General features: G+C 42.9%; 2 protein-coding genes across 2 annotated transcripts; one reads left to right on the top strand and one right to left on the bottom strand.

Moving 5' to 3' along the window:
• Positions 1-1,944: 1,944 nt before the first annotated feature.
• On the top strand, positions 1,945-7,974 carry atrip (ATR interacting protein; the record flags this gene model as incomplete). The annotated part of the gene is made up of 14 exons (XM_084460714.1): positions 1,945-2,251; positions 2,536-2,609; positions 2,747-2,917; positions 3,130-3,248; positions 3,356-3,516; positions 3,674-3,775; positions 4,955-5,078; positions 5,381-6,131; positions 6,214-6,224; positions 6,412-6,554; positions 6,929-7,020; positions 7,199-7,285; positions 7,482-7,755; positions 7,901-7,974. 14 exons carry the CDS (start codon positions 1,945-1,947, stop codon positions 7,972-7,974), a joined length of 2,490 nt encoding a protein of 829 aa, XP_084316840.1.
• Positions 7,975-8,246: 272 nt separating this feature from the next.
• shisa10.1 (shisa family member 10, tandem duplicate 1) lies at positions 8,247-16,887 on the bottom strand. Its single transcript, XM_084460667.1, has 5 exons — positions 16,788-16,887; positions 15,341-15,494; positions 14,410-14,543; positions 11,961-12,212; positions 8,247-10,558 (listed from the first exon to the last, which is right to left on the bottom strand). Exons 1-5 carry the CDS (start codon positions 16,849-16,851, stop codon positions 10,368-10,370), a joined length of 795 nt encoding a protein of 264 aa, XP_084316793.1. The 5' UTR covers positions 16,852-16,887; the 3' UTR covers positions 8,247-10,367.
• Between the last annotated feature and the right edge of the window lie 935 nt (positions 16,888-17,822).

Genomic DNA, 17,822 nt, shown 5'->3' with positions numbered 1-17,822 from the left:
TTTATATAGCACATTTCAGCCACAGGGCAATTCAAGGTGCTTTACATGAGACATTAAAAGCATTAAAACAAAAAGCAAGACATTAAAGACATTTAAAACAAAAGGCAGGACAAATTAAAAGCATTAAAACAAAAAAGCAAGTCATTATAGACATTTAAACAAAAAGCAGGACAAATAGAATACAGGAATAAAAGTTACAGTATACTGATAAACATAGCTCCTCTTAGAAAGCAGTGGCAAAAAGATGTTTGTAGATACTTCGACGAGCATGTGGAGTGGTCCTAGTCCCTCAAACATCATTAATGTAGCCCACACCTTAAAAAACTCAATGTATTATTCGATATTTAATACAAAATAATCAGAACATTTCAACCTTACCAATAAATAATAAATATTATATATATATAAGTAAATAAATGTTACTTTTTGGCAACGTATATCATGCAACATTCTGAACTGTCTTATGTTTCTACACAATAAGGAGCATGTGTCTTCTTGCACAACTGTATGCACCGCCTTATAGGTTCTCAGTATATAGCTAGTTCATTAAATGCGTGCCTACTTCACTTTGATGAACTCACTGGCAGTTTTATTCAACAATTTCCTTCATATTGCCACAGAAAGAAACTATTTATTGGCACGCTGATCGATCCACAGAATGCAGAGATATATTTTGTCCCTTTTACCAGGCCGGAAACTAGCTTGAGACCTATTTGCTTTGCAGTTGTGGTTTCCGGTCTATGCGGATACCGTCCAAAAACAGGTCTACCCATAAACCTACGATGCGGTGCGGCAAGAACATATTCTGCAATAGGCTACTTCGTTCGGTATGTCCATGTTTTATTCTTATTCGTAGCGATTAGCGAGACTAGGCAGCTCGATCCGATATTTAATCTTTCCGGATACCAGTGGGCTCTAGACCGGAAACCAACCGAATAGAAAACAGGCTCTCCAGTGACGCCGAGGCCACCGTAGAACTTCTATCTACGTCGTGATTGGCTGATGCTCAACATTGGAACTGAGCGGATGAGCGGATAGAAGTTCATTGCAGGTGAGATTGTTTTGTTAACCTTGTGCTACGAGCACGTTTAACCTGTTTCACAGATTTACGTCATGCAGCCGTGACAAATATCACAGGCTTGATTCGAAAGACGGGTTCCTTTTGTGGTGTGCCTACTTTGCCAACGAACATAACGTTGTTATAATATGGTGGCTATAGCTGGCTAGCAAGTGCTAACTTTAACAGGAGGTTCCTAGGCAAGTAGGCTACTCTATGCTTAGCTATAGTTTATGTGTCTTGTTATTCTGATGTACAGTTGATCTGCTTAAGTTAATCGTGTTGGTCAACTAACTATATGAGCTTGTGTTTGATGTTGCTAGCTATCTAATCATCAGCTAGGACTAGCTCACTATTTAGCTGAGCTATTGAGCATGTTAGATAAAGACTAACTTTATTGTTGCAGGATGATTTTGCCTTGGCCCTGATGTGTGTCTTTGCCACCCGAGTCACTGGCCTGGTGGCTTGTTTTAAAAGACTCCCAAGGAGGTATTAGGGCTATCCTCCCCTTCCACTGTCTAACCAGGAGGTATTAGGGCTATCCTCCCCTTCCACTGTCTAACCAGGAGGTATTAGGGCTATCCTCCCCTTCCACTGTCTAACCAGGAGGTATTAGGGCTATCCTCCCCTTCCACTGTCTAACCAGGAGGTATTAGGGCTATCCTCCCCTTCCACTGTCTAACCAGGAGGTACTAGGGCTAGCCTCCCCTTCCACTGTCTAACCAGGAGGTATTAGGGCTAGCCTCCCCTTCCACTGTCTAACCAGGAGGTATTAGGGCTATCCTCCCCTTCCACTGTCTAACCAGGTATCCCACTGTCTAACCAGGTATCCCACTGTCTAACCAGGTATCCCACTGTCTAACCAGGTATCTCCTCTGACCACAGCAATGGATTACCCACCAAATAAACGACACAGAGGGTCGAACCAGGATGTCGCTTTTAATGACCCCTTTGGAGATGACGACGACTTCACCCAAGATGACTTGAATGAGATAGATATTATTGCTTCTCAGGCTGTAATGGGGGGTGCCGGAAGCTCTAAAGAAACTCTGAGATGCTCTGGACCAGGGGAGCTGAGCAAACCACTATCGGGGAGTAGAAAGACCTCTGACTGGATTAATCAAAACAGAGACAAGCCTGCTGGTCACAGCAGTTACACGGACGCTCCTGGATTTTCATATAAAGATGGCTTTGGTAAGTTTCACCATTCACTTGAAGGTGTAGTAGTTTGGATCTACAGATACAGTTGGGACGTAGGCTTGCAACCTAAATGATACTCAACATTATCCTTTATCATTGATGTAAACAACGGCTTTATTCATCAACCCAAACGAATGAATAAAAATATGTACACCAAACTGAAAATGAAATCAGGAAATTCAACATTTTAAATCGTACACATTAGTGTGTCCATTCACTAGGCTATAGCTTCGGACGTGACAAACTTATCCTCCTGACATATTTCACTTTTTTTGTAGGTAATGGACTGCAGTCAAAGGCGAACAAAGACTACAGCCAATTGGAGGCACAACAAGCAGAACTGAAGAAAAAGGTAGGACTGACCTGAATATGCACAGGTGTAACTGTCTCCTTTAAATTAATTGAGAAACCACATGTAAGCCTACTGTATGTGGGATATTAGGCTTATGTACAAAATTCAGATTGATGTATTTTTGTCTGATTGTGGAGCTGAAAGAGGTAGAGGAGGAGATCCTGATGAAGAACGGAGAGATCAGTGTGTTACGAGACTCCCTGCGAGGGGCCCAGCAGGAGAAGGAGCAGCAGAGACGAGCGCAGCTCCTCCTGGAGCAGGAGAAGGCCCATGTGCAGAGTGAAAAAGAGAAAGAGCTCGCTAAGAAGGTAGCAGTCAATCTCTGCTGTGATAGCCTTTGTGCCAATATCTCACATAACATACGTTTTAATGTTATAACATTGACTCTTCTCAATTTCAGTTTTATTTTGTTCATGTGCCAAACAAATAATGCAAATGTTTCAACCGGATGCCCTTCACCAGAGCTCTAAAACTGGAAAATAATCTTTAATGTCTGACTTATTGGTTTGTCTTTGCACAGGTTCAGTCCTTACAATCAGAGCTGCACTTCAAGGAGGCAGAGATGAACGAAATGAAAACCAAGCTTCAAAACTCCGAGCGGGCACATAAGGCAGTCGCTTCCCCTGTCCCAAAAAACAGGTTAGTATCAAGGCTACCCTCCGCATCAAATGTTTGGAGGCTTAAGGACGCCGGATGGAGGGCATGATCTTTTTCCAAGTCTTTCTGTTCTTGTCACCCTCTTTCAGCCCCCGAATGCTTTGTTCTGCCGCACCAGTGCATCTTGGGAGCGGGAACAGCTCCACCTCTCCTGGAGGCAGTGCCTTCATCACCAAGGAAACGTTTGCGGCCCAGCTGCCCTCAAGATCGACACCAGTTGAAGGCAGTGGAAAGAAGCGCCTTAGAGACGGTGTGCTCATATTCCTTTCATCCACTTTAGTGACTGAATACCAGACCTCTGAAGTGGAAAAGCTCAGCAACGGCAAATGCTTTCAGATGTTAAAGTCCCCCAAGGGGATGACATTTAATTTGGCATCGCTTTAAACATAACCTTTTTTTGTGTTAAGAGGGAAGGAAGCTGTCAAACGGCAGACATGGTGACTGCAAGGCGGCAAGTCACCCAGATGCTTTTGAGCATACAGGTCGACATCATCATCATCATCATCCAGGTGAATTTGACATATACTCTAGGTTTTTTACTTTATCCACGACTGAGGAATGCTGTCCAATAACACTTTAAGCTGCATGTACGATTTCCCTTGCCCTGACCTGGGTTCGTACCCACTGACCCAAACCCCCCACCCCCAACCAACCCCTTACATGACTGTTAATGGCACTATTTCTTATAGATGACTTTACTGACGATGACTGGGATGTACAGTCCGTTCATTTACTCTAGACAAATGTAAGTTACTCTGGATAATAGTGTCTGCTAAGTGGCTTAAATGTAATTTTCATAAGATTTTAAGCATATAAGTATTGCTATATATTGCTCTGATAATTGGGTAATTGGGCTCCTCTGTGAAAACCAGTCTTTTTGAATGCTGTTTGGCTCTGCTACAGCAATTATAATTACTATAATTGGTGTTGGGTGGACACCAGGTTGTAATTTTTTTTGTAAACAATTTTGGAGGTGTGACCATACCTGGTTCAAAACCTGCATGCATGCTGAGTTGATTGGATCAGCAACACGGGGCATCGTTCTATGACCTTATAGGTACCCAAACCCTCGAACCGTGAGATTGAAGCTGGCTGAATTTAACGTGGCAGACAGAATTTTCCATCGTAGCTATATAGAAGTTACATACATTTGGAAAAGCTAGCTTGCATAACCAGTTTGTGTGCAAGTCATTTTGTCAACTGGTCAGTTGATCTTTTGCATAGCAAAAGAGCAGTACCATTCAGTAATTCATGGCTAGCTAGGTTGCAAAGTCAACTTGCCCAGGAAGCTGGCATGATCACTAGGGCTCATTGTTTGTCGCTATGCGACAGTAGTTTGTTATTTATGGGTTGGCTACTTGCTTGAAGCAAAGGAAGCAGGCATTTTACATAACACTAAGTTACACTTACAAACTCATGTAATGATAGTCATCACTGTTCATGTAGGAAATATCCTGAGCATTTAAACACAGAAATTTGGCTCACATTTTTTGCGTTGCAGCTTGATCTGGCCCATCCCTAACACAATACAGTTTTACAAGTATCGTCACTCATTGGTTGATTGTACATGCATCAGTAAACCTTGGTCTAAGACCTACAGTACCCCTACCCTGAGTAAAGTGTAGCTATAGTATGAGTTCTATGGTAGTGAAATGCAGACACTGACCCTTCTCTCCCATGGTGTGAAGGGTCTGTTCTGCTGAGTCTGCTGCTGCAGCACCCCCTGGACCCCAGCACCCTGGGCCTGTGTCATCTCCTCTGCGTCGGCCCTGACGCTCTTCCTACCCTGCTGCAGAACAATTACCTCACTCAGTAAGTACACCTGGTTCATTTATAATCAGTTGCATGTTTGTTAGCCTCTCTCTCTCTCTCTCTCTCTCTCTCTCTCTCTCTCTCTCTCTCTCTCTCTCTCTCTCTCTCTCTCTCTCTCTCTCTCTCTCTCTCTCTCTCTCTCTCTCTCTCTCTCTCTCTCTCTCTCTGTATTCACACACACACACACACACACATACAATACAAACATTTAACTTTGTACCCTCTCTTTGCAGTTGGACTGGTTTGAAATGTTTCAATGACTTTGCTCTGGTTTTGGTTCACTTTTTTGTCTCATTCAACAGAGGACATTCGACCGGTTCCAGCAGCTCTTCCACAGAACCCAAGGTGGCGCTGAAAGAGAAAACCCACAGTCGCTTCAGCCAGCTCCAGAGTCTGGCCATGTCTGGACTCAACATGATGGCCTTGCCCGAGCATGTCTCTCACATCAACGGTTCGAACACAGCGTCCAACAGGAGCTGCCCCGGAGCTGTCCACCTTCTCCCGCTTATGGAATACCACATCAGCCTGTTCTGCCAGAGCCTAGAGTCTATGGAAGGCTCAATTAATAGCCCCCTCAGAGGGAGTTCTGTGTCTGGCTCCTCCTCCGAGGGTAGCATGACATTCAGTGTGGAAGATTCCCTAGGCTGCCAGGAGCAGTTCGCTATGGCAGCAGTAAGAGCACTCTACCACATCCTATCACAGAGCTCCGAGGCTGTCGACACACTCCTGTCATACCAGCCCCGGGAGAGTGGCGGGGGGGAGCCGTGTCCACGGGGGGCCAACAGGCTCCAACCGACCTCGATCCCGTCTGAGACCCAGCCGAAGGAGACCGGGAGGGCCCTCGGGAGCTCCGACAGGCCGAGAGACGGAGCTCAGGGAGAGCGGCGGCAGATCCAGCATCCGCTGCTCCGGGGACTGCTGCAGCTGGCCGACCCCACCTTTACCGGCAAGGCTGTTCAGAGGGAGGAACTGGTGGCAGCCAGCCTTTCAACTCTCAACATGGTGGCTGAGAGGGTGGAGCAGAGGCATTTGTCCAGGCATGTCATGGCCTTTGTTAGTTATGAAAAGGGAGTGTTTTTTTGTATTTACTGTTGAAAAAGTAGTGCTTTTCCAGGTGAACCTGATCTGTTTTCAGGTGTGGCTCAAGTAGGGAAAGTGAACCTTCTGCTAAATGCTCACCAAAACCTACAACTTGGATTTAAGGAACCGAATTGATCTCTTTGATGACATGCTATTCAGAAAATGTGAAGAGATTATTGATGCGTCAATAACGTTTTGCCACTGACTTGTCTACCTTCACGAGCATGTGTGTGTTTGTGGTCCTCTCCTGCAGGTTAGAATGTGTTCTGTCCAGTCAGGCCATGACACGCTGCTTGTCCCTGGACTCGTCCTACCAAAACATGTCTCTCTCTTTGGCGCTGTTGGCCGCCCTAGTTTCCAGTGATGAGTTGGCTACTAAATTGTGCTCACACTCAGGTGAGGATCCTACTGTCACCATTTGGTCCAATTCATATAGTTAATTAAATGCAACTTTTGGAAGTACCATTTTCTCTACTTCTAATTTAGTCTAGACGTTCAAATCCGCCCACTAAAAGTTTGCAGATTCTTGAATTCAATGAGTAACAAGTTGACAATTCTGTCTGATATCAGGCTATTTCTAATCGGTATTTCAGGTGAAATGATACCCTTCCAAGGGCTCATACATCAGAGCTAATATTCTGGTGTTAGATTTCAAGTAGTAGTAGTCATGTAGATGAACATAAGCATAGGCCCAGTCCAACTGACGATGCAAAGATCGATTACATTGTAAATGTTTACTCAGAGAATATCTTTATCTTCATTTGCACTAGACTTGTGCCTGTTCCTGAAGATATTCCAATACATAACCAGCAGACCAGACAAGCTGGTTACAGATGGACATTGGTCTGTGCTGGAGGTGGAGGTAAATTTTGTGTTGAGTATTAAATGAGTTGGAGAACCATTGCTGTTCATATAGATTGTACATCATTGGATATCATACCAACAAATTATCTCTGCCTGAATATTTCCTAAATAATGGCTGGCTGTGCTGTTCTATTTATAGAATGTAACCCTTCTCTGTATCATTTTTCTATTGACAGGTGGTGCGTTTCTTAACCAAGCTGTTCACTCAGACCTTGTCTACATGGGTTACATTTGTGAATTCTAACTGCCAGTGCTATAGTGAGGTAAGAGCTACGCTAGGAGGGACCGGTTTTGTTCCATTGTCTCCACAAAAGCATGATGATAGGATCTCGATCCAAATCAGGTGTCATTCCTACCTACAGGCGTAGTATTTTATCTGGAACTGATCTGAAAATACAACTGGACAGAGTTATACACCTTACCTAAGCAGGTCTGAAGAACTTGGGTGTGCTTTGGCAGGTGGTGCAGACGCTTGTGGTGGTGCTACACAGACAGTGGCTGGACATCAGGGGACGGGAGACGGCCCACGAGAGCCATGTTGCCCAGGCCCCAGCGTGGTGGTCGGCCCCTGGGGTACAGCTGCTGAGGGAGTCCCTCATGCTCCTCCACTGGCTCCTGCTCCACCACTCCAGCTTCTCTGAGCACTGCCGGCCAGTCCTTCACATGTACGACCAGGTCATCCCCGCCGTCAGGGACACCCTCCGAAAGATACCCGACCTCACAGAGAGCGAAGGTGAGCTCGTCTTTTCAGCCCACAGGAAGGTAACATAATTATGCATCTGAGCTCATGGCATTGTTGCAGTAACCTGTCATGCACCACCCCTATCTCCTTTCTGTATTGAAAACAAGACATTATGCTCTCTTCTCTTCCGTGTCAGAACTGGCTCTGGAGGACATCTGTCGTCCCGAGGCGGAAGACACGGAGGACATGGACATGGACCCTGACTCCTGATGGCACGTTCCTACTGATCCACTGAAGCTGAGCTCCTTTGAAAGACATTTCTTAACCGTTGAGTGTGGCGCTTAACTCTTGTCACATGCCTGTCCAATGTGAACGTCAGACTAATGGTGATAATGGATTAAAATATTAAGTAAAAAAGTTTTTTACTATGCGTAATGTGCCCTGTGAGATTTTACCCCAGTCTGTCCATTAAATGTAACATCAGTGCTTCAAACAAGTGATGAACAAGTACTTTATTTAACACAGTACAACACACAAGTGGCAATGTTCAAAAGGAAATAAATGGCTTGTATATAATCCACACAAAAGAACTGAAGACAACACTGGACGCAATATTTGTGCAAATATCACCAAACACTGACAAATCAGACAATTCACAGATGGACAAATCCTAACGTAAAAATCAGTGCAGAATAGTCCATTTTCTCCCCTAGACATCAATGAAGTGCACCAATGCTAAAAGATAGACTAGCACATCTCAAGTTAGGATTACGCAAACACCTAGAAAACACCATTTACTGAAACAGACTTAACAGAGTAGCATCGACAGCAAGGATGAGGTCACTTTTTTAGCAAAGATTCTGAAGGCATTTCAAAAACAGTGGTTACCCCTGGAGGCGTTTAGGCAGATTGAAATGGGCGCGGGAGACGGACCCAGACAGACGAGGGAGATCATAGTAGCAGTTCCCCCGTCTGAAGGGACATGCGTGGAGTGTGACCACCCCAGACTAGACTTGATATGTGGACAGTTTCACAGGTAATGGCAAAACCACAAATCCAAGAAGAGAGGCTGGAGGGTAAGTGGGCCAAAACGAGCTATATTCACTACTGAATATTAAATAAAATCTCTGTTTCCTTCCAACTTCTCTCCTTTTCTTAGATTAACTAATGTAACAACTTCACCCAATGGGTAGGCAAGCTAATGAGGAAAAAACATAAAAAGGCATGTTCAAGGTTTTACATTTTATAGTTTTAAATGGCCAGGCCATGTTCAAATGCTCGACCAAAACCACCGTGGACAGATGGAATCTCAAATTTTACAACTTTTGGATGAAAAAATATCCACATAAAAAAGGCACAAATTGTTTCTTCCAACAACTTTCTAGTTCTACACCTGCTGGTAGCTTTCCTTTAAGTTAGACACATACTGTAATTCACAGACAGTTGGATGTATGAATGAAGTTGGAGTCATTTCAATCATGGATAGCATCTACTAAATTATTAAAACCTGTCCATTTACAGCCAACCTCCTGAGAATGTACTGGCTTGAGACGGTTATGGCTATGCATGAAATAAAAGATTCAGAGCAAATGAACATGAACTGGGACAGGCAGGATGGCAAAAAATGACAAGGAACGTGAACAAACCTACATGTGCATGTTTCAGGCATTAACTGTCATTTTCCATAAACATACAATGCACTGACTGCTTTGGGTTGCATATTAATGCATTGATATTCCCATGCCATTAAGCTTACAAAAAAAAGAGTGGTCCTAAAAATCATGACATCATCCATGGATAAGGCTGTGTGTGGTCAGTTACTTAAAGGACAATGCTCGTTTTTGACAACCTGGACCTTATTTACGACATATTATAAGACGTTTGACTCACTGAGATCACTTTGGTGTAATTCGGAGGCATGTAGAAGAAATGTAAAATCCAGCGCGAGCCAGTATATCCATGTCATGGCGGTGGTGGGGGCACCGAGAATGCAGTTTCTAAAAAATCTATCTACTGGCTCGCGCTGGATTTTACATTTCTTCTACATGCCTCCGAACTACACCAAAGTGATCTCGGTGAGTCAAACGTCTTATAATATGTCGTAAATAAGGTCCAGGTTGTCAAAAACGAGCATTGTCCTTTAAAACGCCTAACAGAGTTTTGCCTTTTTTGAGTCTGCATGAATACACTGGACCCTTTATTGAAATCTTTCATGGGATTATTATCCAAATAGAATACAAGGAACACTCTTTTGTTTGCATCAATGCAATGACATCTATAATCTATATCATAGAGCTCTGTGGTGCATCGCTCATAGAGGATGGCTCCTCTGTGGCGTGTGAAAGGACTGGGGGGGTCTAGACAGTATAAATCTCGCTGTAGGAGGTGGATGCATGGCCTGTTCAGGACGCTGCAACGTTACAGGACACTCAGGTAGAAATGTACTGCGTGGAGCAGGTCTGTATCTTTCATACAGAACGCCAAGGAAATGTGTATGTGTATGTATGTATGTGTGTGTGTGTAATATTTATTATATATATATGTATATATGTGTGTGTTTGTGTGTGTATATATATATATATATATTATATGTCTGTTCCACTCATTGCATTTCTATCTAACATTGTGAACGTTCCAGCACACTCCCTCCACCCCTCTGTGGTTCAGTAGCCTGTCTTCGGAGGCTGAGGCTCCATATAGGCTGGGTTGTAGGCGGGCTGGGCGGAGTGTTGGGCTGTTTGCGGGGGCAGCTGACCGGTCTGGGCAGGAGGCTGGAGGGGGTAGGGTGAATGTCCCGGAGCGAACGCTGCCTGGCTGTAAGCCACTGGGGCCGGGGCATACCCAGCTCCGGCTCCTGCAAGGAGAGGGTACAAAGTTAAATGTGTGCATTGTATGTGTGTGTGAATACAAAGAGAGAGAGAGAGAGAGAGAGAGAGAGAGAGAGAGAGAGAGAGAGAGTGCGAGACAGAGAGAGAGAGAGCGAGAGAGAGAGAGAGCGAGAGAGAGCGAGAGAGAGAGGGAGAGAGCGAGAGAGAGAGAGAGCGCGAGACAGAGAGAGAGCGAGAGAGAGAGAGCGAGAGAGAGGGAGAGAGCGCGAGAGAGAGGGAGAGAGAGAGAGAGCGAGAGAGAGAGAGAGGGAGAGAGGGAGAGAGAGAGAGCGAGAGAGCGAGAGGGAGAGAGGGGCTAACAAACATGCAGCAGCAACCTTGGAGTCAAGTTTATTTTGACTTAGCCGCTCAAATGAGATGCAAATAGAATGTTTTGGTCACATGGTGAGGACCTAGGGAATGGTCACATGGTGAGGACCTAGGGAATGGCAGTGCTTTAGATTTGCTCCAGACCCCACATATGACATGATTTTACAGAAAACTGAAATGAGACTTATTTTGCTTAAAAGGATATTATATATTATAACATATCTGCTAGTGATTCGTGCTATCGTAGCATGTTTCGACAAGGCAGCAGAAGTCCGCTCGATCAACAAGATAGCGACCAATTTCATCAATAACTGTACATGATGACAACATGTAACAGTGGTGGGGGACACATGTTTCACACCCACTTGTTTTGAACTTTGTTTTGGATATACTTGTCAGTCTTGCATTACACTGCCAGGTATTCACCTCAGGTCAGTCTGACGTAATGGGGGTGCGGATGCGGAAGTGCCCATTGACTTCATTGTTAAAAGTTCACTGTAAAAACACCACTTCAAGAACCAAAATAGTCAAAATAACACGCTGAATACACTATCAGGGTTACAAACTCATCATTACCAGACTCTGATTGTTTTTCACTGCCGTTGTTTTCGCATTTGGAAATACATGGGATTGAATGCAGCTGACGGCTAACTATGGCTCATTCACCTCCATGTATTTCCAAACGCGAAAACAACGGCAGTGAAAAACCATCAGAGTCTGGTAATGATGAGTTTGTAACCCCGATAGTGTATTCATCCTGTTATTTTGACTATTTTGGTTCTTGAAGTGGTGTTTTTACAGTGAACTTTTAACATTGAAGTCAACGGGCACTTCCGCATCCGCACCCCCAATTACGTCAGACTGACCAATATGGCAGCTGAGGTGAATAAGGCGAATAGGACTAGATATTCTATGTTACTTTAAAGAACTACCATGTATGTTCTGGGTAGTTGCACTATGAAGTTGGCATTGAAGCTTTGGGACTCATTATAACAATCAGAAGCACCAAGTAAATACCCCCTAGAGTTAATTGCCCCAGGTAATGAAAATGATACCTACCAGCCTCCTGGTAGGGTGGTGGTGGTCCTGGCATGTATTGCTGACCCTGGTAGGGTGCGGTGGGCATGGGCTGGCCCCCATAGCCTGGCTGCATGGGCTGGGCCCCATAGCCTGTCTGAACTGGCACTGGCTGGTAGGCTGGATACTGGGCTGCTGGATACTGGGCTGCTTGGTAGGCTTGGCTGGGTGATGCAGTTGGCTGCTGGGGGTACTGAGTGGTCACCGTAGTGTGGGTGGTCGTTGCTATGACCGCTGTGAACACAGTGAAGTTGTCACTCATCCATCCATAGAAATGGAAAGGACAAAATACCCGTACTCAGTTTCATAAGATACATTTTTTAATTCAACTGGGTAGAGCAAGCAGTTTACGGTTGTGTGTGTGAAAGTAATAGAAACCACTTGAGAAGCTGTTACACTTGTCGGAATAAAGTTCTGCCTGACATCTGTTCTTAACGCTGCTTACAAACATGGAGGGTGTGTTCTGCAAAAATGTTGTCAAACTTGGAAGTCCTCTCCATCTAGCCATTCATGATGAATGTCAATTTTTTTTATGTAAGCCTTCAAAGTGGTCAAAATGAATCATCTTTAAAAAAATCTCTGTTATGAATCAGTGTTATTTGCATTGTTCATCTGTCTCGCAAACTGTTCAGATATTGATGACTAAGGAGACCTTACAGAATGCCTCACTGTGAGGAATTGAATTACATAAGATAAACCCCTCCTGATCCTGGGTCTTTTCTTTGTTTGTGAATTCCTCCACCAGTGAGTTTCCAAAGGGGGAGTGTGTGACCACTTCCTGTATGACGGGGGTGTTTTGGGACAGCTCCTCCCTTCCAGTAGCTGTGGAAACTATTAGTCAGACTGGGTGGGGATCTGCAGTCTAACCTCAACATGCAACATGGGTGTCTAGTCTAAATGTTTTCTCCACACACAGTATCTGTGAGGAAATGAACTGTTCCCTCTCCCGTTGAGACATTTTGCTAGTGAGGAGAGTAAAGTTCTTAGGAGCCTTATTCTCAAACAGAGTCTAAAACAATTTAACCAAGTCAACTTTGATCAAACAATCCAAAGTATACTTCCTTATTTGTGGTTTTGTTAAGGAGCTGAACTTGTTGGAAGAATCAAACCAGTTATCCAAAACGTATCTTGCTTTGAGATATTAACCAGCTGAAATGGAGGATTGGGACTTGAGATGGTTGGTGGTGAGGAGGAGGACGGAGGATAGTAACTAGGGGTAAATGTCATATGGGCTGAAGTATCCTCTGGGAGTCATATTGGGTTGCAAAGGGGTGTAAAGTGTCTTGGAAATTTGGTGTTTCAGCAATGTTAATTACTGCAAGGTTGGAAAAAGAAAAGCACTAGATGTATAGTAAGAAATAAAAAGAGGGAGAGCAGGGCCTATATACATCCATATGTACAGTATAGAATGAAGAATCCACATACATACAGTCTTTATATGTTGTATGTATTAATGCCAATAAATACTGTGTCCTTCTGATATGTTGGATGAGTGAGTGGCTCCTGCTATTGGTGAGGCAGCGTCATGCATGCACTGGTCATGCTTCACACCCATGATCATCAGCAACACATTGAGACAGAGCTTCCTTCCTGCTTCAAACTATTATTTGACCACATGCGATCGTGATTTAGGTAAATTGTTAATAATGCTATAAAAGAGAGATGATGACATTTTACTAAATACTTAGTTAATAATTTGATCTAGTTGCTATGCTACTATGCTTGCTGCTGATATTGTAGCTAAATTCAGCAAGCCTTTATGATTTGCTAACTAGCTAATATTTGCCATTACAACAGAGCCTGATAACATTTAGGCTAATCTGTGGATTCTGTTCAATTTAAAATGTAAAATCCCAATTGAATCCATACTCCCAGCTAGTTGCATATATTTATGTAGTGCATAATTTCAATTGATGTTTTTGGTTATTTGTAATCAAATTGAAACAATTTCCCCTCTCTATACAGAACAAGGTTCAGCTTCAGATGTATGGACGCATTATAGATCAGCCATTGAAAATGTAAAACCTGTGTACATGTGCAAACACTGCAAAACGTCATATGTGAAGGTTAGAAAAGACTGTTTTTACTTTAATGGAATAGTATGTCATATGATTATAATACTTTTCCATACAATTTCCATGAGAAGTGTACTCTTTTGAAAAATTAGTCAACATTCAACAAGTAATTCTAGCCTAATGTCTTAATTTCCGGAGCAGACAGAAAAAGCAGAACTTACCAATACTTCAAGTTCCTTTTCATCAGCTCAAAGCAGAATTGACACAGTATACCAACTAGCTGGGTTACCAGTAGATCAACACTACAGTATACCAATTGGCTGGGATAATACTAAGGTGTGAAACACACATAAATAGTCAAAGATACTCCCACTTAGCATATTGTTATTTACCATGATAGCGACAATGGCACTTACGTGTGGGTCTTCTGCACATTTTGTACAGGCAGCAGCAGGGGCACACACAGCAGCAAATGGTTAAGAGGATGACAAGCACAGCGCCTGCTATGCTGCTAGCAATGGCCACAGTGGGGGGCTCCTGAAAATCAAAGCTGACAGAGACAACACAAAATTATCAGTCATCACCGCAGAAGCTCTATTAATAGCTTCAATGTTGCTAAAACGAAAACTAGTTTCAGGCCATAGCTTTCTTGGCAGTTTGGAATATGTCATTAAATCCACATAATTTAATAAAAGCTTCTATTTAAGTTGCACAGTTCGGGAATATGGTTGAATGCAGCTCTGGAAGATTGTGTTGTGACCTCAGATAGCCTAATGACGCTTACAGAGCTAGCTAGCTAGCTAGATGTAAAATTCATGGATTGTCAAGAACGTTTTGTCAAGGTGTTTTCAAAAAGTGATAATATGAACAAATCTGACCCACTGCCTAATGAGTCTGATGCCTAATGAGACATTAACTTGCAGTGCAGGGCTGTCAAAGTCACATGTCAGTATAATAAACTCTCCCATACTGTAGATTTCTGGCACATAGAGCTAAAACACAGCAAAGCAATATGCCGCCAACCTGCAATTTACAGACGGATTGATCTTTACACTCATTGATACAGTAAATTGTGAGGATGGTCTTTGAAGGAAGAAAATTGTTTTCATGCATGATCAAAAAATGGCGCATGTTCTTGCAGCTATGGTTATGGACGCAGCTATGGTCAGCTTATTAGGGAGGATGTGCAGGACGTGCGGTTTAGAGAGGAAACGGGGGGTTGTGCACAGACTCCTTCTGTTGCAATGTGGGGATTACCATTGTTGCACTACTACTAGCCAAATGAAAGCTGAAATAACAGACTGGTCTGGGAATCGATTTTTGTCAATTTGTTTCAGCATACAATACCTGTTGCACTTGTCTTGTTCCTCTTCAGTAAAGCGTTTATAGGAGGTCATGCAGCAGTATCTGTTTGTGCAGGAGCCACAGCAGTAGAGCCGACAGTCCTGAGAGAAATGGTATTCATATTTGCCATCTCTGTAGTCTTTACAGTCCTCACCGGCTAGATTGCAGAGAGAACAATAGGAAAAGAAATGTGCATTGAGAAAATGATAGCTTTTGAAAACGTATTTTGTCAACATAACGTACAATAAGCACTATAATGTTGACAGGAGGGTTAAATATTATCATGCCATGATCTTTCTTTCTACAATCAACGCTGGAACTAAGTTTTCTAGTGACACGATAAGATATACACGGTCAGAATAAGTGATTACTACTTCATCTCTAAAGGTAATCTAGCTAATGTCAAATAAGGTGTGGAAGTCAGACATCATCAAGGCAAAATGAATGTTCGAATGTCCTAACGTATAACGTGTAGCTAGTAACCCTGTCACAGGCATAATAGCTTGTAGTAGCCTATTAAAGGAGTTGTAAAGGGGGAAATAATGTTTAGCCCTGTTTTAAGTTTACTTATGATCATATACAATGGTTCAGATCAAAAAGTTGCTTCTTGTCTTTGAAATCGAGTGTTTAACATGTTTTTAAATGATTTTTCATGGTGCCCACCCACATCCATTGTATGAAACAGTGGTAGAGCATATATCAACTTTATCAAAAGTGCTAGTTTTGTCAACGTTTTGATCTGAACCATTGTATATAAGTAATTGATCATAAGTAACCTTATAACAGGGCTAAACATGATTTTTCCCTTTACTAGTCCTTAAGCTGATGTTACTGTTATGTCATGTTTGCTTAAGTTACTAGACTACTATTATAAATAGATATACGCTCACGTTAGCTAATATTATATCAAGGAGGTACATCACATAATAAGAGGTGGTAACTTAGCAGCTACACTAATGGTGCGTTCGTTTGTGGTCGGAGGTGGGAAGTCGCAAGTGGGAAAATACCTACCTCCGACCTGTGTGCATTCGAGCTATATACCATTATATCACAGTTACCTAGTTATATCTATATACCATTATATCACAGTTACCTAGTTATATCTATATACCATTATATCACAGTTACCTAGTTATATCTAGTGCATTCGAGCAACTGGGAGCTGAGAAACATATCCGAATTTGCGACGAGGAAGTGCGAGTTCATGAGGTGTTTTATTTAATCATTCCTAGTAGCAAGTCGCAATTTGCCACCTCCCAGTTATAAACGAACGCACCATTAGATTACCATCTACTTTCGTTTCTAGTAACTAGCAAACTTGCTGCCCACCGCGTGTAGCAATACGGTGAACTCACCCGGTAGTTTCTATCTAGCTCTAGCTTTCAGTTATCAAGCAAAGGATATTATGAATGCTACTGTTTCGTGATCGATTCCCAGGGGGGAAACTCACCAGACAGAGGGGGGACCACGGTCACGCACAAAATGAAAACAACAACACACAGAGCCGTCGCCATCGCTGGAGATGTGTTTTCTTCTTCCTGACCCTCCAATGCCGGACCCGACGACTAGATGTTCATGCCAGTCGACACGCCTACTTTCTGGCTCACTTTAATGATAACAAAGAGTATGGAATGTCAAGAGAGGACATGGTCCGCCGCCATTTTGGACTGTCAAGTTGATTGCGCAACCTGTGCTGCACTGCTGTCGGTGTCATGCACTCACTTTTTCATGTTGACACTTGCGTTTACTAAATAGTACATGAAATAATAAATAATCAGGAATTGTTACTCTTTTTATTTTATCTTCATGAAAATATACAAATACATCTGCACAAATACTATACAAGTTACTAATTCAATATAGACTGATACATCCACACAGGTTTACAAAAGGTAAAACTTGACACAAGTTCAAGGGCGTATTTTTGATTTGAGTTTTGGTAGGGACATTTAATGAATTTTTTTTTGGGCATCATATAAAATAAAAAACATACATTTGAGATCAGTCAAATCTGATTATCTTGGTGTTCTTTAACCTCCTGAACTGATGATGCATTTGGCCCACATGTGCACTTGCTGCATACAAATTGATAACTGATAGGGTAAAAAAAAACCTTACCTAAACATTACATCAACCAAACTAAGTTCAACCAGATACTGCAGCCAGCCTTTCATGCGTTAGTTTCTCCCAGGAAGGGCAGGATTTGGGAGGAACCGCCACTGTTCAAATGGGCGGCAAGTCCCTCCCTAGTCCCACATCGTTTTCCCCCCAAAAGGGGTGTGTGTCTGCATGAGGGTCCGCATGCGTGTACTTCCTATTTATCTACAATTTGTGTCCAAATTGTGTGACTATGGATGTGGATTACAGTCAGTTTCAAATTTGTGTCACTAGATAGCGCCATTTAACAGATCTGAAGACTTGCACTCTCTTTTCTCTTTTTCTCTTTGACAGGATTGCCATTCCAACTTTGACTTAGCTCTCCAGT

The sequence above is a fragment of the Borostomias antarcticus genome (genome assembly GCF_949987555.1).
Source record: "Borostomias antarcticus genome assembly, chromosome: 33".
Classification (NCBI taxonomy): Eukaryota; Metazoa; Chordata; class Actinopteri; order Stomiiformes; family Stomiidae; genus Borostomias; species Borostomias antarcticus.
The sequence above is the reverse complement of the archived record's forward strand: the minus strand, read 5'-3'. Positions and strand labels throughout refer to the sequence as shown.

Coding starts and splice junctions, on each gene's coding strand:
- shisa10.1 (XM_084460667.1), bottom strand. CDS start 16,851: ATGGCGACGGCTCTGTGTGTTGTTGTTTTCATTTTGTGCGTGACCGTG. Junction 14,544..15,340: donor GAACAAGACAAGTGCAACAG/GTATTGTATGCT, acceptor TGTCTCTGTCAG/CTTTGATTTTCAGGAGCCCC. Junction 12,213..14,409: donor AATGTGCAGAAGACCCACAC/GTAAGTGCCATT, acceptor CTGTGTTCACAG/CGGTCATAGCAACGACCACC.